The sequence below is a fragment of the Balaenoptera physalus genome (assembly GCF_965194825.1).
Source record: "Balaenoptera physalus genome assembly, chromosome: 8".
In the NCBI taxonomy this organism is placed as follows: domain Eukaryota; kingdom Metazoa; phylum Chordata; class Mammalia; order Artiodactyla; family Balaenopteridae; genus Balaenoptera; species Balaenoptera physalus.
The window spans coordinates 71416214-71443426 of NC_138887.1; the positions used below are offsets into that span (position 1 = coordinate 71416214).

Consider the following 27213-nt stretch of genomic DNA (forward strand, 5'->3'; position numbering starts at 1 on the left):
CTTCTTTGGATGAAGACCCGCCTTTGGTGTGGTTGGTGGTGGTTCATTTCACTTGCCCCACACTTTCTTCCGTTCCACGTTATTGTACAGTATACACTTTTCATCGCCTGTCGCAATTTGTTTTAAAAAGGGAACATTTTCATTACGTTTCAGTAGAGAATCGCATGCGGAAATATGGTCAAGAAGGTTTTTTTTTTGCTTATGGGGAACCCAAACTTCAAAGCGATCCAAATAACCAAGCTGGTGCGAATGATTTTCAATGCTTGATTTGGATATTTTGAGTAAGTTGGCTATCTGCCATGTGGTATAACATTGATCATTCTCAATTAATATCTTGATTTGATCGCTATCAACTTCAACTGGTCTACCCGACTGTGGAGCATCAGCCAGTGAGAAATCTCCAGCACGAAACTTCGCAAACCACTTTTGACACGTTTGATCAGTCACAGCACCTTCTCCAAACACTGCACAAATCTTTTTTTGCGTTTCAGTTGCATTTTTACCTTTCTTGAAATAATAAAGCATAATATGCTGAAATGTTGCTTTTTTCTTCCATCTTCAAAATTAAAATGGCTACACAAAAATTCACCAATTTTGATAAGTTTTTTTTTAAATGCACGCTGACACGACAGCTGTCACAATACAATCCAACAAAATTGTTTCGAATGCAGTTAAAGACTACTAAGTGCTACTACAGCCATCTTACGGAAAAAACCGAACGAACTTTTTGGCCCATCCAATATTACTTGAAATTTTGAATAAATTAAATATTGTGTCTCATATGAAATAATTTAAAATATTATTTTTTAAAACTACACATACCCTTATTTTCCCCAGGATTCTGATACAGCCATCTAGAACAGTGGTTCTCAACCCAGCTGTACATTTCAATGATCTGGGGATGTTTTAAAAATCCCACTTCCTAGACAGCACACCAGACCAACTAAATCAAAATCTGTCTGGGTGGGACTCAGGCATCAGTATATTTTAAAAGTCCTTCAGACAATTCTGTACAGTCAATGCTGAGAACTACTGACCTTAGGAAAGTGTGAGTCCATTAATACCACAACTGCCCACTTAAAAATCATTGCCCTGGGCCTGTGGTCAGGCTATACACTCTCCAAATCCATCACTATCTGCTAAACAATTGTCCTCTCTCAGGAGCGGACATATCAGAGTAGAATGATGTATCCAGGGCAGGATGTCAATTTCGTAATTCCCTCACCTCTTCCCTCTCCTGGCCTCTGCCACCGTTTCTTTATACCAGTCCCATTGATATCTAATTTCTAAAATGTTCAGTAATTGCCTTAATGGGCTGAATACAAGTTTGGCATGATCAAATATAAGTGCAATTCAGTTCACCAGAGAAGGAAGGCCAATTAAAAAAAAAGAAAAAAGATCAAGCTGATAAAATATGTTTCCAGGCAATATGATGTGGGTATAATTATTATGAACATGAACAAAGAAAGACTAAGATTAGTGTAACATAGGTTGCATTCAATTTCCATCCAAATCTCATTTTTACTGGAAATCTGGGGCCGGTCATAGTATGATACCCAATGAGTTTCTGAGGGAAAAAAAAGGAGAAATAGCTAAGTGACTAAATGGATGTTTCTCTACAGATTCTCTTAATATGTTCTCTTGACTCTTCATGGAAATATTCTGTTACCTACTTTAGGTCCGCTTTATATGTCCTTTTCATTAAAAAAAGACACCAAATCTCTCAACTGTGAGGATCTTTGTGTGTGGATGACACCTGTTGGTGGAGACAAGTGAAAATGAATGGTTAAGCAGGAGGTGTGCAGGGCGTCTGAGGGAAAGAAGATCTGGATTGATGCTCAGATGATGATACAGAGTACTTAAGAGTCCAGACTTCAGCTTCAGTGAGCCCAGTTTCTTCACAAATGGTTACGAAGATTAAATAATAAATGACAGCTCGCAGAAAGAAGAGAGGAACAAAGGAATGACACTGGGAAAACCTGAAGGTCACGATTATCCCAGTGAGGAAAAAGGAGCAAAGAATTGCCAAGCCATCGCTTTTAAGAATAGGCATGACCTTGGCCATGTCTGGATAGCTGTAACAGAAGGCTTGCTGATAGAAAGATCTGCTCGTTAGATTGTCCACAGCCCACAAAGACAGCCCAGAGACAGGGGCTGCCTATTCTGTAGGATTCTGCTACTTGCTTATGGGAACCAAGAACCAAGAAGACCTTTCACACAACTGTCTCCAAGGCTACAGTCTTCACAGCTGTCCCACTCAGCCTAGAGAAAGGTCAAGGGCCAGCCATTTCTTCTGGAGGATGTCATTTTCATGGGCTCTCATGTGGGAACATCTCCAAAAACCTGCACCCTGGCATGACAACAGTTAAAAGAATGTCTCCAGTTAGATAGAACAAAACAGCAATGTAGACAATTTATCAGGGAGAAAATGTGAAGTGTTCTACTTCAGCAATTCCCTGGGGAGAGAAGGAATGACATCAGCCTAAGGTTTCATTACCACATACTTATATCACAAACAACTGGATGCCTACTCACAAGTCTTTTTTTTTTTTTTTTAAGGCCAAAAGCTGAGTGCTGGGAATCTGAGTTATCTTCTTCCTTTCCATCTTTTACCATTGCCCATATTAATATATGAAGGTAATTTTTTGTATGGTTAATAAAATACCACTGATTGTTTTTAAACTCTTTTTGATTATAGTGATCTAATCAACTCTTAATGAGTCATGTTTTCTTACTGACTCTGAATTGATCAAGTTAAAATTTGAATGATCCATGTTTACCTTGGACCCCATAATGTAAGTTCAGGGTCCAAGAGGCTCTGAAATATCTTTCAAAACCAAAAAGCCTAGGAACCCAGGACCCACTAGCAGATAAATGTGTCCAGGCTTTTAAAGCTTTATTTTTTTGCAATATTATTTCTGAGAAGATCAAAATTATAGCGTAACTGACCACAAGAGAGCCTGGACACCAATAAAGGTAATTATTCTTTAGTTATATCTTTCACGTAAGTTTCTGAGGGTTGGTCTGCCTCTCTAAAGTCGACTGTATCTCTAATTTCACATAATGGATGTGTTCTGGGAATATTGTGAGACTAAATAAAATCATAATTTAAATGTAAAGGAGGACTTAGTATTTACATGAAAATTCTGATGAATCATTTTTATAAAAATAGTAAATTCCAGGGCTTCCCTGGTGGCGCAGTGGTTGAGAATCTGCCTGCCAATGCAGGGGACACGGGTTCGAGCCCTGGTCTGGGAAGGTCCCACATGCCACGGAGCAACTGGGCCCGTGAGCCACAACTACTGAGCCTGAGCGTCTGGAGCCTGTGCTCCGCAACAAGAGAGGCCGCGATGGTGAGAGGCCCGCACACCGCGATGAAGAGTGGCCCCCACTCGCCGCAACTGGAGAAAGCCCTCACACAGAAACGAAGACCCAACACAGCCAAAAATAAAAATAATAAATTAAAAAATTTAAAAAAAAAAATAGTAAATTCCAAATATTTTTTTTTAAATAAAAGGTTGCTAAATTTCACCATACCCTTTGCCATACTCTTAATATTACAGAGTTTCAAGGTTCCTTTCCTTGTACAGTTATCCAAATTCCATCCCCATCCCCAAGACACTGATCTGACTTTCTGTAATGGGTTCCTATTTTTTAAATCCTACTGGGTGTTATTAGCCAACAAAAGGCCTGAGTAAGCAAACTGGGCATGGAAATGAGGCTGGTTTACTTAATCTCTGGCATTTCCAGGTATATGTAAAAACTGATAAAGCAAAATCCACTCTCTGTTTTGTCTCTTCCAGGTTGTAATATATTAGCTGCAATGAGTAATAAAAGATATAAATATATAGCAGTGAATGATTAATATATGCCAAATATTTCTAGAATTCATCAATAATTAAACAAATTTGCCAATACAAATCTGGGCCCAAAAGCCCCAAGAATCTACTATTTTCCAAACTCAATTTTTTTCATGTTCCTATGAACAAAAAATGGCTCTCTCTTTTAAAACATCAACTCACAGATAAATGATCATGACTGAGGATGTTAGCATATGGAAGAAGTTCCCACATACCCTGGCACTTTGTCGGTTCACTTTCTTCTCCTCATCGGGAAGGGGAGGCATTGGATAAGGGTATTTTCTGCTGGAGGCAATAGACCCAGTTGACGAAGAAGGAGACTTGGCAGGAGATAAAGTCCTGAGACGTTGAGAACACATGAAATACATATTATGTGATTGCCTAATATCTTTTCAAATATCTGAAAAGTGGGTTCAGAACGAACCCTCTGATTTCTACTTTCATAGGCCACTACTGCAAAGGTTTAACTACTGGGACATACTCTGTCATTCACAACACTAGAATGCTAGAATTTTATCTTCCTAACTTCATAACTGCAATGGATTGTTTAAATAGTAGTACACAGAATATTTTTCAGCTAGAAAGCCACTAATGAGGTTTTTTATAGAATAGATTTTTAAAACGCTAAAATGAAGAAGGGATTAAAAAATACTCTAAGAGCTCATAATGGTAAGTTAAGTGTACGATATGTTAATAGTCTACCTTATTTTTATCACTTAATGTAAAAAATGTTTTTAGTGCAGTAATTCCAATTATAGTTTTAAGACCTGAAAATACAACTGATACATTTATTAGTTACTAAGTCACACACCAGTTTACACAAAACTCATGCATTCAGAGGCCAGTGTGTTAGTTGTGAAAGAACAAAGGCAAATACGAGGGTTTTAATAACACATTAGTAAACATGCAAGCAGTAAGGAGTGCAGAGTTCCAGCCAAACAAAGAGTCTGATGAGAACATACAAAAATGGTCTGATTAGTCCCTACAAATCATCATTTCTGTATAGGGGAGGATTCTAAGCCATAGACATAGATCTTGGTAACTCATGTAGGGTGTACTTGTCATGTCAATAAGGTGGCAACACTTTAATGACTGGAATTTTACTAAAACTAAAACAAAACACAACAACAAAAACTCTTCCTATTTGGATAACATGTGTTCTCCTCATCATGGAGATATTCCATATGAAAGATCTGCATAAGTTCTTGGTGCATTATGCTGTTCTTGTTTGATTCTGCATGCACAGTGGTAATATTTGTGACTAAGCAGAGTGCACTGGAAGAGACCATATCTGCTATTTTGTCTTTAAAGTGAAAAAAAACAGCTGAGAGTGAAAAGCCTCGATTTACACTGTGTCAATGAAAAATAAACATGATAATTCGGCAGTAGCTACCCATTCACAAATGTCACCACTACACATCCATGACTCCTCCATTCCTGGTGCAAGGTGGTAATGACCACATCACTGAACTGGTGGCACTGCCATGCTGGAGCACAGGTACTTATTTCAGTGGGGTGCATTGCATCTGCTGTAAGTGACTGACTCAGCCTGTGAGTGTTTGTGGTGTGGTAGCCTTCTGTAGGGGGAGATCTAGTTACTGTACTGCTGGCACCAAATGGAGATGTCCTTTTCTCCCTGATTTTAAATTTCCGTTCCTATCTATATATTATTCTTTGCTCTGGTTCTGCTGTAGTTTTCAAATCAGTTTTTATTTTAGGGACACTAAATTCAAGCTAAGATTTGAAAATAATTTTTCCTATGAACCCTGAAATTTGGCTCAATTTTAAGACTCAAGAGTGATTCAGTTTACTTTAAATCTTTAATTTCTAATGTTTCCTCTGTTTCTGGAAAATGTCCAGGACCACTCCTTAATGTGAACTGTCACAATATTGCAGCTGTTTGACCTCTGTTGTATTAATGCTCTCCATTGTGGAGCAGATGGGTGGAACTAAGAATGTAAGTACTTCAAATCCTCTAAAGTACTATTTTTTTTTTAAAGTACTATTAAAGCAATGTACTACCACATCTTTTTCTAATTCAGAAATTCATGATTATTTTCAATTTTAGGAAGACATTTCAAATAGGACTATGATCTTTAGGAAACAAATTCAGTATGTGTAGAATGAGCACATACTTTTGTATGTAAAGATTTAAATATATCTTTCTGAAACTAGGGATATTAACCTGGGTTTGGATTTTAGCCTAATCACTACTGATAAGATATCCATGTTCAGAAAAACGAGTCAGGTACGCAAACAGCTAAATCTTGTTTACTTTAGGGGATCATACAAACTGAGTCCTCTTTTTCATTCTCTGCAGTGTGTGTGGGTGTCCATAGGATGAGGTATTATTGGCTTATAGCTTTGAAGTCATGCCAGCCATTCACTCGGCCATGGGTCCAAGTGACCCGCTTTGTATACATATAGGGCCATTCCAATGAGGGTGCTGGAAGTCCAGTCTTCCCCTCAAATAGCTTTCCCTGGCCAAAGCCAATGAGTTTAAAAAAAAACATAGAGGTGTCCTCCAGAACCCCACAGAAACTGCACATTTACTTCTCACACTAACACACTAGTTGAACTGACACTTCGGACCCTAATGGGAAGAGAAACCAAGCAGCACAGTTTAGTAGGAGCAAGGGGCATCAGGTGTGAGGTTGGGTAGTGTGTGACAGTATCAAGGGAATTATCTTGGGGGGATGGACAGCACCAGAGCAGGCGTCAAAATAAGAATAGAGAACAAGGCAGGGTAAATCAGTTTAGGGAAAACAAAAACAAACTTCATATTTCACAAATGTCTAAGAGAGACATTTCTTCAAAACCACCTCCAGGCACTTTTCTGACCTTGGCTACTTGGTTGGTGGTTCCAAGCCCAGCTCATTCACTTACAAAGTAAATTTTGGACAAATGCTAACCGTTATCATTACTGCGTTTTTAAAAACCATAACCATAGTGGGTGCCATTTAGAATTACACAGTGAAGGTACGTCCCTGTGCCAATGGATTGTGGTGTGTCTTGGGGCTACATCAGATCTCCTGGGTTTGCCTTCTGTAGATAGGCAAGGCCAATCTCACTTCTGTCCCCCAGAACAGGCAAAAACCAGGCCAGTCACACACGTGGGACACACGCCTACCACTTATTCACTCGGCTGTGCTCATGTGCAAATTTTACAGTAGTCTGATGGAAAAGGAAGAGATTTTGGAGTCAGAGCCAGGCTTGTAATTCGGGTTCTGACACTTACTGGCTGTGCTATCTCGAGTTACTCTTTTGCTTCATAGAAAGGGAATAAGAATGCCTACATCTCATGATGTTGTGAGAAATAAAGGAACAATGCAGGCACTCAGACAGTTATTACCATTAGTTTCTTTCCAGAGTTACTGCATTTCCACAAGATCATGGAAGAGAACTCACAAACCACTGATGAAGTGAGTAATCCAGTGGATAATATCCAATAGTAAGGAAACCTTCTAAGAGCTTGTAAAGCACAGTCACCAACAGAACTGCCCCCAGGATCTAGCTGTGAGAAGACAATGCTCTCACTCTGACCTCACCTGCTCCTTTGTGATGATCTGAATATATACTGACAACAATTTGAGCAAACGCTGTCATATGAGAACTGGGTAAGGGAGCCCAAGTGAGGCACTCTGATCGCTCAAAATCTTTTGGCATTTGCTTTGCTCTTCATAGTGATATGGATACAATTTTTTTTTTTTTTTAATGCTGGGCAGTATTTCGGACCAGTTTTCTGCAAAGTCCACATTGCACTTTGATAAGGATGCCACAAACCCCACACCACGTGGGTGATTAATAAAGTGACCTTTGCCCTCACTGGTGGTTCTGGCAGGAGAGGTAACCCTGAATGACCTGGCGGCAGATGACACAGACCCGAGCTTAACCATAGGGCTGGCAGAGCATTAGCCACGGTGTGGATGCTCTGTGCCTCCTACATGAGGCTTGGTGTGGACAGACAGTGGATGAAATTCACTCTGTTGCGCTAGAATCATTGCGTTGCAAGCCCTGGGATACCTCAATTATTCACCACTTCCACAAAAATTCTATGTTGATTTCCAAGTCCTACAGGCATCACCTTTATTAACCCCAAAATGACAGTTAACTTGTAACCCTCCTCTGAATTATATCTAGCCTTTAAACATAAATGTGGATTTTTAATAAGGAATTCTTCCTATGACTATCCACTGTAGGACCAACATCTCATATTACAAGAGGGGATAAAGGAACCCTCTACAATTGCCCTTGCAGCTTTGCGCGTGCACCTGGGGGAGCTGAAGCATTTCCCCATCCAAATTACATTTAGTCATGCAGCTTCTGGGCAGACCTGGGGGCTGGTTTTAAGAAATGTGAACTCTTCTCTGGGAGCCACATAAACTACTCAGCTTACCCAGGGAGGTGAATCAACTCTTCCGGAGTACCATTTCACAAATTACTGCTGCAAAATGCTAAGTCCATTTAGGTATATAAGCCCTACCCCTTAAGGGACCAAAGTCATTGTGTTTTGGTTCCATGGCTAATACAAATTATAATCTGCCCACAAGCCTGAGGAAAAGAGAAAAGAGAAATAGGACTGCAGGTGAGCCAAGATTCCAAATAACATTCAAAATCATCTTACCTGTCTTCCTGTCGCTGGCCATCTTGGGAGCTACAGGTGAGGGTGGGATGTTTGAATGTGAGTGTATGTATATGAGGTTCAGTGGAAAGTGGTATTAGCAGAGGGACAGGGCAGGAGGGAAAGATGGGGTATAAAAGCAGGAGATATTTTTGTGAGCAGGCAGGGGTTATGCTTCCCTTGGGTTATATGCAAATGTATGGATCAAATTAAAATGCAGGTAGGTCTAATCATTTTCTCAAACTATACATGTCTAAACTAAATGGTACACTGGAAGAGCAAGTCCACCTTATATGGGTGCTGAGAGTTAAAAACACATACATATTTTGATATCTGATAAATGCTGACCCAAGTCATGGCAATAAGTAATCTGAAAGCTTATTATTGAAGTTATGTTCAGAAGAGGTAGTAATTGAGTCTATATTGCTTTACATTAGTTGTCCACAAAGTAGTCAGATATAAAGTCGATGTTTACATCTAGGAAGTCAGTTTGATATTATAAAGAGTGAAAAAAATGCCATTAAGAGCCTTGGAAATTCTCTCTGACCTCTAATGTTACACGAGCTGCAGTGAACTGAGTAAATTTCCTAGTTTCTAAAATGTAGGAGTATTCTGTCTGCTCTTTTGTGAATCAAGATCGTGTTTCTCATCTGTTTCCTGTTCTATCTGAAGGGTAAGACAACGACATTCTTATTGGAATAAAAAATTCCTTTTGATGCTTTTTGAGAATCTGTAAAACCCTTTTCCAGCATAGCCTTCTCTGATAGCAAATGGTTGTACTGAACAAATAAAGCCTAAACTCATTCTATACACTCTCGTGTGGTCAATATTATCTCAACAATTTTCAAGTTCCATCAAATCAGTGTTTTTACTCAAAGTAAAATTCCACCACATTTCATTTGGTTTCTTTTCATGTTTTTCCTTGAGTTTTTGTATGCACTATGCACTCTTCAGGCAGTAGGTAGGAAAAATGCATTATGAAACCGCTAGATTCTAGAAATTAAATTGTTCAGGTTAATAGTGCTTCTTTATTAGTGGAAAGTATGTTTCATGCCCATAGAACACTACATAGCATAGCATGAAGAGAAAGCTACTAAAAAGCTCAAGATGGGGATAGGGACATGCACTAAATGGCAACCCTTTCAAATGGCTTCATTTGAAACATTCAGAAAAGAACTAGACTTGCTCACGAAGCCAAAAACAGAGATCAAAAGGCAGCAAATAAACAAGGACCCTTTCCACCTATGGGAACTTGTATTGGGAGATACAAGATAGAGAGCCAGTCACACTACAGTATTTGAATGTGCTGGGAGAGTTTGAAAAGGATATAAAATTAATTTATAAAATACCTAAAGTATGGTCCTTCAGTGTTTTTATTCACATCTTCTACCCACTTAGCTACATTATAGTCTCTTTTGAACCATGGGTTTAAATACCTGCAGAAAGCAATGGAAGGAACAAAGAAAGCAGAACAAGATAGAAAATCTGAAAATACACAGCACAAGCTTAGCAAGGATGTTCTTCACCCTCCAAACACTAATGACTATGGCAAATAAACCAGGATGGATGCTGGGTGATTATGAGGCAGTCTGTACGATGACATGGCAATAAACTCAGCTACAACAAGGCTCAAGGCATTCTAGAATGCATTCAACCTTTCAGGGAAAGCCTTTCCAGTGGTTTCCCAAAGTGAATCAGAAGCTCTCTTTCAGAGATCTGCCAGCAGTCCCATTCACCCACCTCCAAAGTGGCTTTTTCCAGGCCACCACTCATTTGGCTTCTTGGTTTTCAAATGATAATGGGCCTTTTTGAGAATATTCTGATGGCTGCAATTCCAACCTGGTGTTTGGGAATATAACACCCCAAGAACAATTAAAAGGGGCCACGTTCTCTTTCCAATATGAAAGGAAAGATTTTACACGGCCTCTGTCTCACTCCTGAGAGCAGATCCCAAGCTAGAGTCAACGAGAAAGGTGATCCAGCTGGCTCTATAAGGGGCAGAAAGGGACCCACTTTTCTGATCCTGGAGCCCCAGCGCACAGTAAGTGTGGTCCGAAGAGGCCTCCATGTTCTTGAAGGTGGGTTTAGTAACTTAGGTGCAGCTGCAATGTCCCTTCCTCCCCTTTGTGCACTCCACACTCGTGTTTCCAGTAGGAAATGGCCCTCACAGGTTGCCTTCCAAGTGTCTGATCACTAAGGAGTGACTGCCAGAGGATTACAACAACCTTAGTTAACATTTCCCTGATGGATTTGGCCAAAGTCTCCATCAGAATTACTGCATAAAGAAAAATGTTAAAGGCAGTAAAATTATGAGTGCAAGGGTTTTTGTTTTTTTTCAGTTTCTTTTGATTTTTACTCTGGGAGCCAAGCAAAATCACATTCTCTTAGAATATGCCCTTTTCAAATAAATACAGTTTCAACAAATTCAGTCATGGAAGAATTTGGAGGTTTTACTGAGTTTTCTCATTTAAGAGGTAACTTCTAGAGATGCTACAGGCAATAAAGATTCAAGCTCCATAAAACTTTTAAAGTTACTTGGAAACAAACCAGGGAAAATGATAAAAAACACTGTTTTTTTGTGGTTAAATTCTGCTTCTTTCCTCCGTATTTAGTTTTAGTTAGTAGATACATTTAAATCAAGATACATTTCCACAGTTAAACAAACAAAATTAGATTATTTTTCCATAGTGCTTTTCCTCAACTTGTTAGCTATAACCAATGTACGCCACAAAATAACATCACGAGTCCCCTCCTGAGAGAAGGGCTTGATTGTTTTTCATGCTTACATGACCATTTTTGCTAAGACAGTGTCCCCTGACTTGAGAACAACTCGCACTTCTTTTTGCCTTTAGCCACAATCATTGCCAACTTGTGCTTTTGACAGAGATAGCCAATTAAAACTTGCATAAAGATTTCCACTGAGACTCTGAACAAAAAGAAAAAAGTCAAAAAGCAAGTGCAGCCACACATAAAGGCTAGTGAATGCTCTGGCCTGGGGAAAACCATAGAAAAAGCCCATGCAGCTGTTACCGGGTAAAACACAGCCACACAGCAAACTGAGTCACCCACAGGCAGTCGGCCACTTCCAGGAGAAGACATGTGTTCCTTTCACTGTCAATCTCAGAAGCTCCAAGGGACAGCCATGGATGTTCCAGGAAACCTACAGCCACATGGCCTGACTTGCACATGGTGGACCTTTCTCTCTGTGTCCAGGAACATCTCAAGAAAGCTGTGATCACTTCACTAGAGGTCACTGAAGAGAGCTCTCAACTGTAGTTCCCTCTGGGGATGTGCCCATGAAAGTGTCTTCACAGTGGGCCTCCTAACATCTCTAGGTAGTGCTGACTACTGGAGTGATGGGATTTCATCAAACTGTGATACATCTGCCTACGTGGCTTGACTTGGCTTGTAGCGCAACATGCAAAAAAAAAAAAAAAAAAAAATGCGTTCGACAGGAGAGGAGAGCTCTCTGTGTTCTCCAGGATGGAAAGGCAGAGGAAAATTAGCTGGTGCTGGCTGGACCAGGACCACCTCCGAGCAGACGCTGGGGGTCAGTCACAGATCAAATGACCCTGTTCTCAGCCAAGGAAGGGACTTGAAGGCAGATTAAGTGGCAGCCCAAAATGAAGGGGCAGGTGGAGACTGACCTGTGATCCAGACTCCCTGTCTGGGGGCTGTCAGAGCCCCCTGGGTTTATGCCTTGGGATGGGACTGTCTGGGCGAGGGAGTGCCCAGGCTCAGGTGCTTGGGGCTCCCTCCTGTAAAAACACAATATATAATACAAAGTCTAAGCCAAAAACTTTCTTTACATCATGTACAACAGTGAGGAAGATGCAAAACTTAGAGTGGGAAAACAGTACAATAAACAAGGACATTTTATAGCGGAGTATGCATTTGTGAGGCATGGTTTCGTTCATGTCCCGATGTTTCATCATCCTTTGGGATGATGAGATACTAAAGGGAATGTTGAAATAATGGACCCGATAATACCTCATTATCTAAAAAAAAATTTTAAAAGAGATGTTTGTCCGTGGTCATTCTGCTCCTCTTATAATTACACAAGTGATACTGCTATATCAGAAGCAAATGGGATTATTTAACAAATACGGAAAGTATTTTAAAAACCCGTCGACATAATTCTTGATATGCTGTGTATTAGGATTTCTTTTAAGAAAAATAAAATAAAACATAGTGTGCGAACAATAAGGTATGTGAGAATGTGAGAACAGTAGTCAGCTTCACGGACTTGGCTCCATTTAGGTTACATGAGTCATGTAACCAAATCTGAAAGTCTGAAAAATCTGAGAGAGTCCTGAACACTTCTTCTTCATAAAGATGACTTCATTATAATGTCTTATTAAATGTAATAATTATCTCACAGGCAAGAGTTCTCAAGGGGTATCTATGGTATCATAATATTTGTTACATGATACGTAATTTTTTAAAAAAATAAGTGATTATGCTAGAAAATGTTGCTAAACACCAAGTGTTCCTTGGGTCCTAAACTCATAGCTTTAATACAATATTGGATATTTGGTTGTTGTTCACTTAAGAGTTTTCAAAGCAACAGTAGGAAATACTGTTAGAACACTAAACAGTACAAAAAGGAAGTTCTGAAGAACATTCTGCAGTTTTACCTGTACTCTTGTGAGCAACTGAGATAAGCTAAGAAGCTCTTACCAGGTGACCTCATGCAAAACAAATCAAACAACATTCCAAGAAGAGTTTATCCACAATGAGCCCTAAAGCATTCAAGCGCTTTGGGGATGTATAAGATAAACTCTAACAGATTAGTTATTTGTGATGGAGTTCTATGATGCCAGTCTGGACCATGCAGTGGTATCACTGGAACCTATCTATTGTTTCTAAGGTAAAGTATCCTCTAGTAAACTTTGACAAGCCACTTACAAGACAATACCATCAGCAGGAAGCTCCAAATTTCAGGGCAATGTTATTGTCCTGGACTGAAAAAGGCAGGGTATATGATGGAAAAGCTAACATGAGTTTCTGACAAGCGGTTAACAAATATCTGCTATTCAGATTTTTTTAAGTATTAAGGCATGAAGAAGCAATAGAGATGCAGAGAATCATCACTAGCACTGCAGTGAGAAATAAGTAAAAAAAAAAAATTTTTTTAGGTGGGTGCAAAGAGTACAGTTAATTAAAACCAGGTGGCAAGGTCCAGAAGGAAACTAAGGATGTGTTTTATTCCATGATGGGAGATAAAGGTTTCAGGAAGCTTGGATTTGCTTGAACTTTCTTAAGTGGAGAAACAAACAAAAAAAGTGTATGGTGTTTACTTCATTATAAATGACTTTAAATGTAACGGCTGACCCTATCCCCACTTTGGAAAAAAAAAAAAAAAAAAAGTGTGGCTATCATTTCAAATGGATAGTGTTGCATTTAGTGACAATGATTCCGTTAAAGAGCAAGTTTAGGTAAATGTCCTTTTAAATGTCCTCAGAAGGAAAATTTAAAAGGGAACCATATTCCAGTAGTCTGAGAGAATGCTTAGATGGCAGCCATGAAGCCCTTGGAGCGGTGGGTTCACACTGTGAGCAGTTCTCATGCTCCAGTACAGTGGGAATTTTCCCCTGATGCTTCTAGGTTGTGTGAATACTGGGAAGAGGAAGGGTGACCCCTCTAAATGGCTGGACCCCCCGGGTGATGAGAAGAAAGGAATGTTATCAAAATTCCCTTCAAACGGAACTGAAACACCACAATGGCAGGTTACTGGAGGACAAAGCCTGCAGCGAGGGTTAGACCCCCACTATCAAGGAGTATTGGTTTGGGCACAGTTGCGCAGATGCCTATGTAAAAGAGAAAAGCCATGGTTAATTTTAAAACGGCAAAAAAAAAAAAAGAATTAAAAAGACAAAACCAAGACCAAGAGGCATGGTTTACAGTTCTTTGATGATCTGGTTAATTAACTTTTCACACTAATTGCACAGGACCTTGGAGTGTCTTTTTCCATTAGAGGTTCAGACTTACTCAGTTGAATTAGACCGAGGTCTAAATCTTTTGCCTCTGATTTTCTTTCTGTTGCCTCCCAGGTTACCTGAAAAAGATGGTTTATGGCTAGATTTGAATATAAATAAAACAATCGCTGTGTGTTTAATTACGGCATTTCAAGTGGGTGCAGTTCACAACCAGCACCAGCCCAGAACATAGGGCTTTAGAGCATTGTGCAGCCTTCTCAATGTGTCCAGTGAGCTGGTGCTACCAAATCCCATCATTTCCCATCCAAGAAAAGAGAACTGGATTCTCTCATAATAAATGCCCTCCTCTCTGTTGGGAGAAGAGCTTAAGACCTAACAAAAAAGAACAAGTCTTTACAACCAGGAACCACAAAATATAGGCTTTAGGTTATGTGGACACATGGGTTCAGAATGCTGCCCTATACCTTGCCAAGAGTTACTGCGAGGTCGCCCATTTTCACAGATGTCTGAAATATGTTTTGTGTCTGGAATCCTTTCACTCCAAGAATGAGAGAGTCCATTTGACCTGAAATTGAAAATGTATATATATTGTTCAAAAATATAATCAAATGAATGTTTTGAAATCAGTAAGCAACATTTCTAAGCATTATTGTGCATTAAAATAAATCAAGAAAGAAAAAAATCTGAAATGAAAGAATGAAGAGAACATGAAAGTCTTCATGAAGAAGGCAGAATTACACAACATTCAATTTAAGAAAAGCCAAATACAATGGAACCCCATTACAAGAGTTTGTAATTGAAAAGTATCAGGATGCAATGCAAGCCAATTACATTCCCAAGAACCATATATAGCAAATTCACTACATATTTCGGTTACGTAACCCACGCAACAGAGTTATAATGGGGTCCCACCATAGATGTTTCTTAATTGTAAAGCAATGGCTTCCATTCAAATATTATGAGAACATGGACTTCCAAGAGATTTCATTAAGATTTGCTCAATTGAACCTGGTTAACCTTTATCAAAGTAATATTTAGGTTTTCTTAAACAACAAAATTATTTTCTGAGAATTGGCATTTTTCTCCACAAATATGTTCCCCCCAAACATAACACTGTTGGTTAACTGTCCAATAACTGAAATGAGTCAGATGTTTATCATGGAGGTGTCTCTCACAAAGTCCATGTACCGTTAAGACCTTCTACTCTTTGTGTCCTGCCATCTTTAAATGAATTGTCTACAAGAAGCAAAATTTACACACCTACCTTGTACCACATAAGAAAGGCATTTTGACAAACTACATACACTTAGGAGGAGTCACATAATTTGGTACAATATTTAACTGTTTAAAAGTCAAAACCCATTGAGATTTTGCTAAAATCTGGTAATGATTCAAATCGATATTTTAAGCTCTTCTTGAAGTACTTTAGAAAATAGCGCTGTACTTTAAATCTTTTCCACATATCATACCAGTTAATTGCTAACAATGTCTATTTTAAAAGGAACTTTCTACTGATGAATGAAAATAGATGGAACTCAGCACAATTATTACATAATTCCCTAGATTTTTCAACACCATTTGCTAAGTATAGAATGACTCCTATTTTGTACAAAAGAACAACAGAAATTCTGCTGGAATTCATTGATTTCTACGCTTCTTTACCATATTATTTAATTTAAAATTAAATATTTGACCAAGAAAATAATTATATACTGAGAGAATTTAAGTAAACCTTATTCTCTTAGCCAAAAACTCCCCAATAAATTAAAAGAATAAAATTTTTGAACATCCTACTATAGAACTGTACTCCTTATGCAGAAACTAATCATTTTACTTTCGCTTTAAGCTATGTTATTTGAGTAAAAACATCCTTCATGCTGAGGACAGTTCCACAGAGAGTTCCCAGATCTCACTAATTCCTTCTATTCTTTTTCCTGATATTTATAAAGAGTGAGATCCACTGCAGAATTTTTGCAGAGTATTTACTCTATTTAGAACTCCAGAAGAGATCATGTTTCTTCTCAATAAACTAGCAATTTCCCTTTCAGTCTACAAAGTAACTACTGTGCCCAAAGTTATGCAGGGGGCTATCAAATCTTTTTTTCTATACATTACACCCCTACCAACAAGTTTAAAGAAACTCTTCCACAGGAATATTTTCGCTTTTTTCAATGTGAATGTAGGTCTCATTTCCTAAAACATTCCAACTATTTATTTCTTCTGTCAGCTTATTTTATTAAGCAGTTATAAAGCATGCAGAATTTTAAATGATCTTATACACCTTAAGATCCTGGAGCAAGAATACAGCATCCAAGTTTAAGACATATAAATAATATATTAACCCCATTTGGACTGTTATAAAACTCAGGCAAACATTAAATATGCTTAAATTAATTTGGCAACCAAGCTCTAAGTTATAAAGTCTAGAATTAGTCGTTCCAGGAATGAAAGGCAAAATCATAATATTCAAATATATGATTCACAGAGAAGCAATCTTTTTTTTCACACCAAGCTTAGCTTTGATAAATATAAAATTAAGAAAATATTCAATGCAGCATTATATTACCAATTTATTTTAACAACTGCTTTTATTGAAGCGTGACAGTAACCTTTTTCTTTGACTACCAAGCATGACATAAAGCTCACCATTTAAAATACGATAAAATACTATGTGTAGTTTCTTAGGCAGTATAAGAGCAAGATTGAAAAACCCTGGGGTTTCTATATAGATTTAGGGTTGTTATTTGCTTAGTTTTGTTTTGTTTGTATTTCTGGCCTGATTTGTTAAACCAGTGGTTCTGAGCATATGGCATTTTGAAGTAGAGTAATCAAAGAACAAAGGATACTGTTTTTTTTAACATTCAAGAAAGAAGGAAGAAGTAATCAAACCTGCTGCAAAATAATGAAATGTTCTGACTAATGGAATAATGTGTGATGGAACAGGTAGAAATCTGAAAATGCGACAGAAAAGCAGACCTCTTCTTAGAACTAGATGCTGAGTTTGTGCTCACTCCAGGAGGAATGTCGCTATAAAAAGAGTCGCCATCTCCAGGCTCTTTTACATAATCTCCCTGGGGTAACTGTCTAAGGCATAATAAACATTTCAGAGTCAGAAAACAAGACACACACATGAGCACAGACATATACAAATAGTATTTTAGGAAAAAAGAGGTAGGGATAATGAGCTCCATGAATCAAGTCTATAACAACATGTAAGATTATTAATAAATGTGACAAGTTAAAGTCATTCTAACTGTAGAGGTCAGAAATGCAATCACTGAAGTCTTTACAGTCTGGATGAACAAACCCTTGCTTCAGGGGAAATATAGGAAAAGATGAGGTTTTTCACTGTAACTTCATTACACTTAGAGATGTGAACTGCTGTTTTGTCTTAAAAAAAAAAAAAAAAGACACACAAAAAAGCCTGGTGCTGAAGGAGACATGTTGAGACAGACAGTCCTTGCCCAGATAAAGCATCGTTTTTTTCACTGTGGTGAGTAAACTATTCGTAATTTCTAAATATTATATAATGTAACCTTGATTTGGTCTTAAAAGAACTGATTGATTTCTAAACTATGTTCTATAATTTAATCCAAATAAACTTTTATTCGAGTTCTCTGTTCAATTTGGAGCCTCACTGTTCATTTAACAGAAATATAATTGAAAGAGATTCAAAGGGCAATCAAAAATGTAATTCTATAACTGCACACTAGAATGTGTAAAGGAAGATAATTTAGCAAAAGGAAGAAAGGATTGAAAAAATAACGGAATTCTTGTTGAGACGAGAGGAAGATATTTATAGGTGGCTGGTGGGTGACCTCCATTCTTCATCTCCAACAAGGGAAAATCTACATAGTCTGCACTATTACTGACCCCACTCACTCTGAGTTTGAATTAACTAAGATTGGAACAGATTTTTATTACTTCTCCTAAGGGAACAGGGTAGAAAACTTTAGATAGGACTGCCCGGTCAACCCTCCTACCTTGGTAGCTAATCTGATCCTTTGCCAGTGCATGGCCCCCAGACAAACAACTGCACCTCAAACTTGATTTGGTTCCATTCAGCACTAAAGTTGGAGGTGGTACAAACTAGTGTTGGACTGAGAATTTTAAACAGAGCTGTACTTAACTAGGTCTTCAACAAAGGCCCACATTTGCTAACGCCTCTTCCTATTTATTTTTCCCTTAGTTACCACACTAGTCATGGTTACTTGCTGATGCTAAATTCAATCCCTAAAATGTTTCGGCTGTTTCCTTGCTTATGCCAACTACCACATTGTTTTAAAAGCTTAAAATGCTTGGTCATTCATTCTTTCGAATGACTGAATATGCTCTCTTATACTCTTTCAATCCTATATATTCACACATCTCTACAAATAAAATTGTTCAACTGATATAAAGCACCTATATTAATTTGTGTGATTAAATCTACTCCTCCCTTTTAAAGAAATCAAATTTCTCATTAGACTTGCATGTAAGATTGATTTTACCTATAATTCTTTGATACATATTCCTTCAAAATATTTTTAACCGTTTAAGTGACTTCAGCTCATAACTATAGTCTTTCTTTTTCCCAGTGTATTATGAAACATTAATTTTATGGGAAAAACAATGCAATTTCCCCATATTTATAGTGTTAATAACATAGGACAAATGATATATCTGCTTATGCAAGAGATCTTTAAATCTCTGGAATCATATTTTCTGTCTTGCCTCCTGTCAGTAAAATACTCTATCACTCCTTTGAAAAATGCTCTCAATAAAATCAAAATTCTATAAGTTGCCTCAGGTAGGAAAATTCCCTTTTGTATCATATTAATATTTATAAAAGAATGCCAAAGAACATCCTATCAACATTACATTTCCAATAATAATCCTTATGGCTAACAAGTCATTTCTGTCACTATTACCTTTAATGATAATCTTTATAAACTGATGAGATGTGCCTCACTAAATTCAAATTAAATAAAGACAAGTTCTGACTACACTTGATCTTGCCCATTAATCTATCCCCCAGACTACTCTCTCTTTACATGGTTCTGACATTCAGGCACTTACCAAGGGCTCACTTAGCTGAGACTGCAGGATTAAACGAACTGCTTCTCACAATGGATGGTGGTTTTTTTTTTTGTTGTTCATTTGTTTGTTTGTTTGTTTTAACTAAGCACATTTTACCAGTCCTTCAATGTAATTTCTCTGCAGTCCATGGTCATCTTTTACACTGTGCACAAATATCCTAAATGCTAAACATATCATAAACTATGGGCTTCAGTCAAAGGGTTGAAAGGAAAGTTTAAGTTCAATGAACTCTGGGGGTATAGCCTTGCTTTTATCATCCCAGGCAGATTAGATTCCTATCTATCTCTACTGTGAAGTCTCCAAAATAAAGAAACTACCCTGCATTCTCCTTAAAATTCCATAAGGAATGCATGTAACTTTCTTCACACAATAAATGCATTAAAATGTTAATAACAGATGAGGAACTTTGTTAAAGATCTTTTAAGAATAATACTTAACATCCTTCACTGTCCAGAAATTTATTCTTTTTTCAATATCCAATTACATATTATTACAAACCTATTTCTTCTTGACTAACCTTTAGTGAAGATAGAGAGTATCAGGTCCCCATGATCAATAAAATACCATTTCATCATTTATTATAAAAGATCATAAATGACCAACTAAGTAATAGCTTTAAATTTGTTAAAATTGAATTTATTTTTCTAGTCTTTATAGTTTTCTTCCTAAATTTTGCTAGTTTCATAGAATTTTGGAATTAGGTGGCCTGACCAATGCTAAGTTTTATAATGGAAAAATTACCTCATATTTCCAATATCACATGCAAATATTTTAGACATATGTATGAATTTTTTAAATAAATAATGACCAAAAGAAAATAAAATCTTATTTAACTAAATTCTTTTTCCTCAAGAAGGATTCCTGTTATGAGGGAAGTCTGATGTTTCCTTAAAGATTCCACTGAACCATAATATTTAACTTAATAATCCTTACACATACTCAAAATGAGATTACAATGAAAAAAATTAAGTCTTAACCTTAATGCTGAAGGAGCCACTTCTCTAAAGCTTTGTAGGTGTCTGGGCTGTCTGCTATTGGAATTGTTACTTTTCTGTTTGAAGAAATATTGTGTGATGCGTACTAAGTCACACTGACAGATGCATGAGTATCACTGAAATAAGAATAAAAATAATATTAAAAAAAAACTAAGAAAGGCTTGAAAAAAAAAGGAAGGAGGTTCACAAGCAGAAAGTAAAGTGGCTAAAACAGGCGAGAGAGAGAAAAGAAATGGGGAAGGGGGTTTCTGCTTAAGGTATGGATCAGGAAGACATGATCTAATTATTTATTCTAATTCACATTATGTATGTTCAATGATGTATGTTCATTTCAGACAAAGGAAGAGAACATTGAGGAATATGGATGCTTTATAAATCCAAGTTTAATGAATGTTTTCTTATCCTATTGCTATTTGCAAACCTGCCTGAAAACCAAAATTCAAATTTCTAATTCTTGTTACAAAGTACACAGCTGCTAAGTCCTAAAGCAATTATGGTAAAATAGAAACAACAGCACCAACTGAAAAAAATTACGGAGGTCTTCGTTCCTGGAGATTTTAAAGAAAATAATCAATAGCCGTCCTTCCAACTCTATGACATCTAAGAATTCTCCATGGCTCCTCAGTCCCATGGTCCTACCCTTCACAAGATGACACTGGCAAATTTAAAGTGATACCGTTCATGTATGGCGCTCTGTCCCCCAGAATGGGACTTCTATTTTTTATTAGGCAGTTGGTAAACAAAAAGAAAAAAAAATGGGTTTCCTTCTCATCTTTTTGCCAGACATGAAATTAAACCTATCACACATTCATTCCTTCAATATAAAGAAAACCTTGAGGACACGTTCTCTGGTGGGAAAATTTACCAGGTTATCAGGTTTCTTCACAGAATTACTTGCCTGACGTTTCCAGTAATTTGAAAGTTATGTTCAATTTGGCATTTCTGAGCCACTGTATCATCAATAGGAATCTGAGAAGTGGCTACATACTTAATATGCATTCAGTGTCAAAGCAAACCCATATGTTCACCAACGCTTTCATACCAGCAAGTGCAGGCCTTACTCATGTCAGGAATGCTGCTTCCCTCTTTGAGGACAGCCATACCTACCTACCTCTTTCATTTGAAGATGAGAGAAATGCAAAGTCTTCAGAGACCACACATTAATAACTTTCCTTACTAGAATGCTTCACAGATTACAAAGAACTTTTGTCCGTTTTTAGAGTTGAGGAAAGTTTAAGTGGTTTCCCAAGACCACATACTAGCAAGTGGATTTCTGATTCCTTTTCAACTGGTCCTCCCACCATGAAACCTCACAGGAAAACTTAATTTAACTCAAAACTCAAAATTCTTATTTCTACTCCCTAGCACCCTTTGGAATTGGGCACATACTTACTGGAATATCTTCAGATATTTTCACAAGATTGAAAATTTCCTGATGCATGCTTTGGTCCATTGGCCTTACCACCTTCTCTATAACCACTAACATATATTCTAAAAAAGGACAATCCTTCAGGAGATATTTATACACTCACAACTTCCTGATTTAAAGTCCCTTCCTTGCTGTTTCTCCATTTTAAGAATTATTATACAACCCTAAGATTCATTAGCTATGGACAAGGGCAAAAACAAATAAAGGTTGTGCTGAAACATAGCAAAATATAAAAAAATTATATCTGCTGAAATGTGACAACTCTCAAAATATGCACTAGACTCCAAAAGAGTAGCCAGACTGATGAAATGGTGACACAGTAATACCAGGAGGCATGAAATTACATCAGGCACAAAAAAGAGATTTCTAGCATAAAATTTTTCTTAACTGTACCTATGCATACATTTAGTTAGAATAGGAAATTGGTGCACAGGTTTACATATTTATCATTTTTTGTAGTGTAGGCAATCACTTTATTCTGGAGAATATCCCTGGTGAGAACACATCTTAGAGCACCATAACAGCTTTGCTTATGTTACATATTTGTGACACTGTGCTTTCCTTTCTATATAGTCAGCAATATGAAATTACATTATAGCCTTAATTCCTATGGAAATGGAGCTAAATCGTCAGTTTTTGATCTTGGTATTCTAATTTTATTTTTCACTGAAGAAAGCCACCAAACTTACATTTCTGATATGGCTGATCAACTTCTACCCAACAGAAAGCATAAATAGCTCCAGCTCTTCTCCAGTGTTTTTGGACACAAGAGTTTAAAACAGGTCACAAAGAAGTCTAGTTTCTTGTGTGTTTTTTTAATTTAATTAATTTTCTTTCAATTTTACTTTCTCCACTAACGGTAGAAGTCAGTTACTCCAGGGCAAGGTCAATATTTTCTAATATCTATGGCTAACTGATCAGGATCTCAATGGGTACCCTGTAGGTACCTCTTACGGATAAAACCTTACAGGGATTTTAAATTACAACACAGAAAGAAATAGAACAAGTTTAAAATTCTAGTTTCTGAAAAAAAATTAAAGCTGTGGCTGGGTCCTGAAAAAGTGTCACCACATTTATTATGTTTTATTCCTAATGTGCCTCAGGCATTTAATGGAACAGTTGGAAAAGGTAAGTAAGTTAGGAACCTGCATAGGTATCCTGAGTACAAAACTAGTACTATATGGTATGGTCTAGATTATCAATTTCCAGGATATTTTAATTTTTTATATCAATAGCTAATAGTATTCATAATTTTTTAAATGTGAAAAGTGAAGGATGTACCCCAATATGGGCTAATTTAGATTTAGAAAAAATGGGCAAGTCTTACAGGACTACATGAATGCTTTGTATCTCTTTTTACACTGCTGGTTAAACATAGATTTTAAGGTTATGATGAATGGAGTGCCTGACTTTAGGGGCTTTTTTATTAAAAAAAAAAAAGTGCACTAGGCAATCAGAGATTCTAACTATGCAAATTATTTCTTTCACTACCTGTGCAATTACCTAATCCATACAAAAAAATATTTTCTTATGCAGCGATAAAACAGATTCTTCAAATGCCAAGACATTCTCCTGACCACAGCACTGTGCCCGTATAAATTTTATCATTTATGAATGAAAGTTACTAATATAACAACAGTAACAAAAAATAAGTTTCCTCAGAAAGTGTTAGGTAATAAGAGTGTTATAAACATGAACAAAAGCCAATCAACCAACGTAAACAAAGGTGACACCTTAACATAAAGGAATTTTGTTTTAGGTAGAAAAAAAAATCAACTCCAAATATATATTACTATGAAAGTAACACAAATAAGAACTCTTAATTATAGTATTGTTGGATGACAGAACCATTAAAACTAAATAATGACAGATCTATTTTAAATTAATACATTCCACAGCAACATTACTAAAATTATCATTTCAAGGTCATGAAAAATCAAGATTAGTTTATGACCACTACAGCATAAAAACTTGTGCTTGTTCAAAAGTGAACTTGATTTACAACTGTATGTATGAATTCCAAAGATGCTAACAGGATTTAAACCTTTCAGTTTTCAGTTCTATGTTCAGATTATTCTCATCACATACCTCTGTTCTCGATAGTTTCTTTTTATGGACAAGAAGAGAGAGAGAGAGAGAGAGAGAATTAGTTACCTACAAAAGTCCATTAAGAGAGACCAGTAAACATAAGAGCTTTAGCATTCGTTGAAAGGTCTCCACTAGAATTTCTAAATGCAGAATTAAAATGGGGAATAAAAACACAGTCTCCCTCTCTCACACACACACATACACACACACACACAAATTTCACTTCATCTTTCAAGGAAGTGACACCAAAGGGTTAGTGACAATATCTTCAAGTAACCATTGTTTAAAAGCATGAAGCTTCAGTTATTAAAAAGTAATTGTTTCCTCAATGTCAATTGTATATTAAACATTTAGTAATGTCCTAAAGTCAACCCTATTTCAAATACAGGTTTTCAGACATGTACATTGATTTAAATAAGGAAATTAGTCAAGTTACTTATATATATTAGCTATGTTTTCATACAAATAAAAATTATAATCATTCTTTTTCGAATACATACCCCAAATTAAGCTCTTCCTAAGAATTTCAAATAGGAAAACATAACTGGACACAAGAACATTTTGTGTATGATAAATTAGTTATCATAACAGCTAAACAGGTAACTAATTTATCATACACAAGAATAATAATAGAATTCACAGCAGTTATGGACCTCCCAAGTCATCACTACTTATTCACTGAAGCTTCACTGAAAGCTACATTGGAAACACTTTGTTCAAAGTCTCTGTTTTTTATTTGGCCATCTCCTAAAATAAAATTGCATTAGTTTCGGAATAAACCATTCTGAAACAAAAATGTGTTCTAGAGAGTGTGGTAGTGAGGTGCCAATGATTTTTAACTTTTAAATCAAAAAAGTCCATTTAAAACTTTCTATCATGACCTAATTAGGTGTTAATATTTCGAAGATGTGTGGGAAGGTCAAGCAACTGAACAGTAGGCTCCTTCCTCCAAGATCAAGGCTAAGGTTTCCACATGGATTTCATATGTAGCACTTTCACCTGCCAATCTATTCCATGCACTATCTCATTTAATAATGAGTTCATGAGAGTAATAGTGCCAATTTGATACTTAACATTTTTCATTCCTGAAACCATAAGATAGAAGAGAAAAATAAGCCAAAATGTTTCCATTCAACATGTTTTACTTTTTATTCTCTCAATCTGATTACCTGAGCGGTCCACCAGTTCCAAATGAGTATTCCTCATTTCCTATTCCTGCCATTCCCCCAAGTCTTGGAGAAGGGGTAGAAAGTTTAATTGGAAGGATTAATGAAAAAATGAGTTCTCAGGTCCTAAATTCATTTTGGAATTTGAAATAGAATATGTGAAACAGCATATTCATGAATTTAATTCCTGTATTAAAATTTCTACATCCTTATTCTATTTTTACACATATTCTGAATAAATTTAGTAACATTAAAACTTTCATCAGTCAGGTTCAAATTATTTACGAAGAGAATACTGTGGTATGAACAAGATTTGTCTTTTTCCTTAATAATCTGCAAAGTACATACATTCAGAAATGAAAAAAGTGAAACCACTTAAATTTCATAAAACTAAGAAATGATATACAGAAAGAAGTACTTTTCATTCTAATCATTAAAACAAACAGACACAGGTAATTTCATTAGCAGTAGGAGTAGATTTTAGGTTTCATATTTCTGAAAGGGTAATGTTTTCCAAAATTGTAAACACGAAATATCAATTTGCATCAGTAGGTGGCAGAAAATCACACACCACAGAACTAACAATTTTGCTTTCCCTCTCACATGACCAAATGAAACCGCTGAACTACTTCAAAACAGCAAGGTTGTGATGGCAATTACTACATAAGTCTTGCATCAGGGAAGTCAAGGAAATAGTGTGACTCCAAGATGGGTCTAATTCACCTGAGGTGTGAGAAGAGCTCAAACAATATATATACAGAAAAGCCTTTCTTTCAGACATGTAATTTTATACTCCAAATGCTATGCTGAAATCAGCCTGTGCAAATGTAAGTATGCAATGTGCCTAACGAACTGCACATTGAAAAGGCACATAGGTACTAAGTATCTATGAGCTGGTACAGAGCTAGGTACCCATTTAATTAGGGCAAAGCATTACCACTATGCTGTGCTCTCCTTCGCTATGCTATGCCACGTTAACTACGTTACGCTAAACTTTACCCTGCTGTCTGTGCTATTCATTAATACAACCTTGCACAAATGTCTTTCTGCATTTTAATACTTCTAACATACAAAGTTTATCCTGGCAGTCAACTAATTGCCCTCTCCTTTCAGCCAAAGAAACTTTCTGGGTTTTGATCTCACAACAAGCAAGAGCCATGAACACTTTTAAGGAGGTTTCTTTTAATTCAGTTGGCTTAAAACCATGTCAGGGAATAATAATAATAACAACAACAGCAACAAATGATTATATAATGCCTAGTCTATTGAAAGGTTTGGGGTAATTTTAAAGTCTAAAAAAGTCTAATTCCCAAGTCTTTTAGTAAGCCAAATTTGATCTATGAATTAAAAAAAAAAAACAAACTATAAAATGGGCTAATACGCAGAAAGTCTAGCAAAATTTGCTGGACTTCTTTCCAAATGGAGAAACACCCTAAGCCTGGGGACCTGATACAACATTTCAGAGATCAGTAGGAGTATGATTTTAACTTGAAATATTTAAAAAACTTAAGGTTCGTCACATTTAAGTTTTACTTTATTAAACATAAATAAGTTAGTGGAATACTAAGGAAATTTTTCACATCATAAGACTGAAGTACTTAAAAAGGGAAATGAACATATTAAGTATACAAATAAGTTTGGAATGTGTGAAGTCATTTACTTAGCTAAATGCCTAGCTAAGGGGAATCCAATATTCAAAAGTTATAAAACGTGTAACTTTTTCAAGTTTATAAATAGAACCAAAAAATTGTAAGTTGAACTTTGAAGCTTAAGAGTTAGGTTTCTAATGGTACAGATGAACCGGTTTGCAGGGCAGAAGTTGAGACACAGATGTAGAGAACAAACATATGGACACAAAGGGGGGAAAACCGCGGTGGGGTGGGGGTGGTGGTTTGCTGAATTGGGTGATTGGGATTGACATGTATACACTGATGTGTATAAAATTGATGACTGATTAAAAACAAAAAAACAAAAAAACACAAGCAGGGATAATCAGAAACAATTCATTAAAATAAAGCAAATTACTAAAAAAAAAA

The 27213-nt window shown here is 36.7% G+C and overlaps 1 protein-coding gene across 18 annotated transcripts in view; it reads right to left on the reverse strand.

Annotated features, from left to right (window-relative positions):
* The window catches only part of ADAM22 (ADAM metallopeptidase domain 22), a gene marked incomplete at its 3' end in the record, with an annotated part of 241995 nt that overhangs the window by 4697 nt on the left and 210085 nt on the right, over positions 1-27213 (reverse strand). For 2 of the 18 annotated variants that reach the window (XM_082471705.1, XM_082471696.1), the window contains exons 26-32: positions 24012-24029; positions 17310-17504; positions 14885-14985; positions 14473-14539; positions 12129-12239; positions 9831-9917; positions 4076-4199 (exon numbers count right to left, since the gene is read on the reverse strand). In XM_082471705.1, the coding sequence (XP_082327831.1) occupies positions 4076-4199; positions 9831-9917; positions 12129-12239; positions 14473-14539; positions 14885-14985; positions 17310-17504; positions 24012-24029 (703 nt within the window). Of the gene's footprint in view, positions 1-4075; positions 4200-8484; positions 8515-9830; positions 9918-12128; positions 12240-14468; positions 14540-14884; positions 14986-17309; positions 17505-24011; positions 24030-27213 lie in introns of those variants that run through there. The other 16 variants (XM_082471706.1, XM_082471708.1, XM_082471709.1 and 13 more) reach the window with 16 other exon arrangements.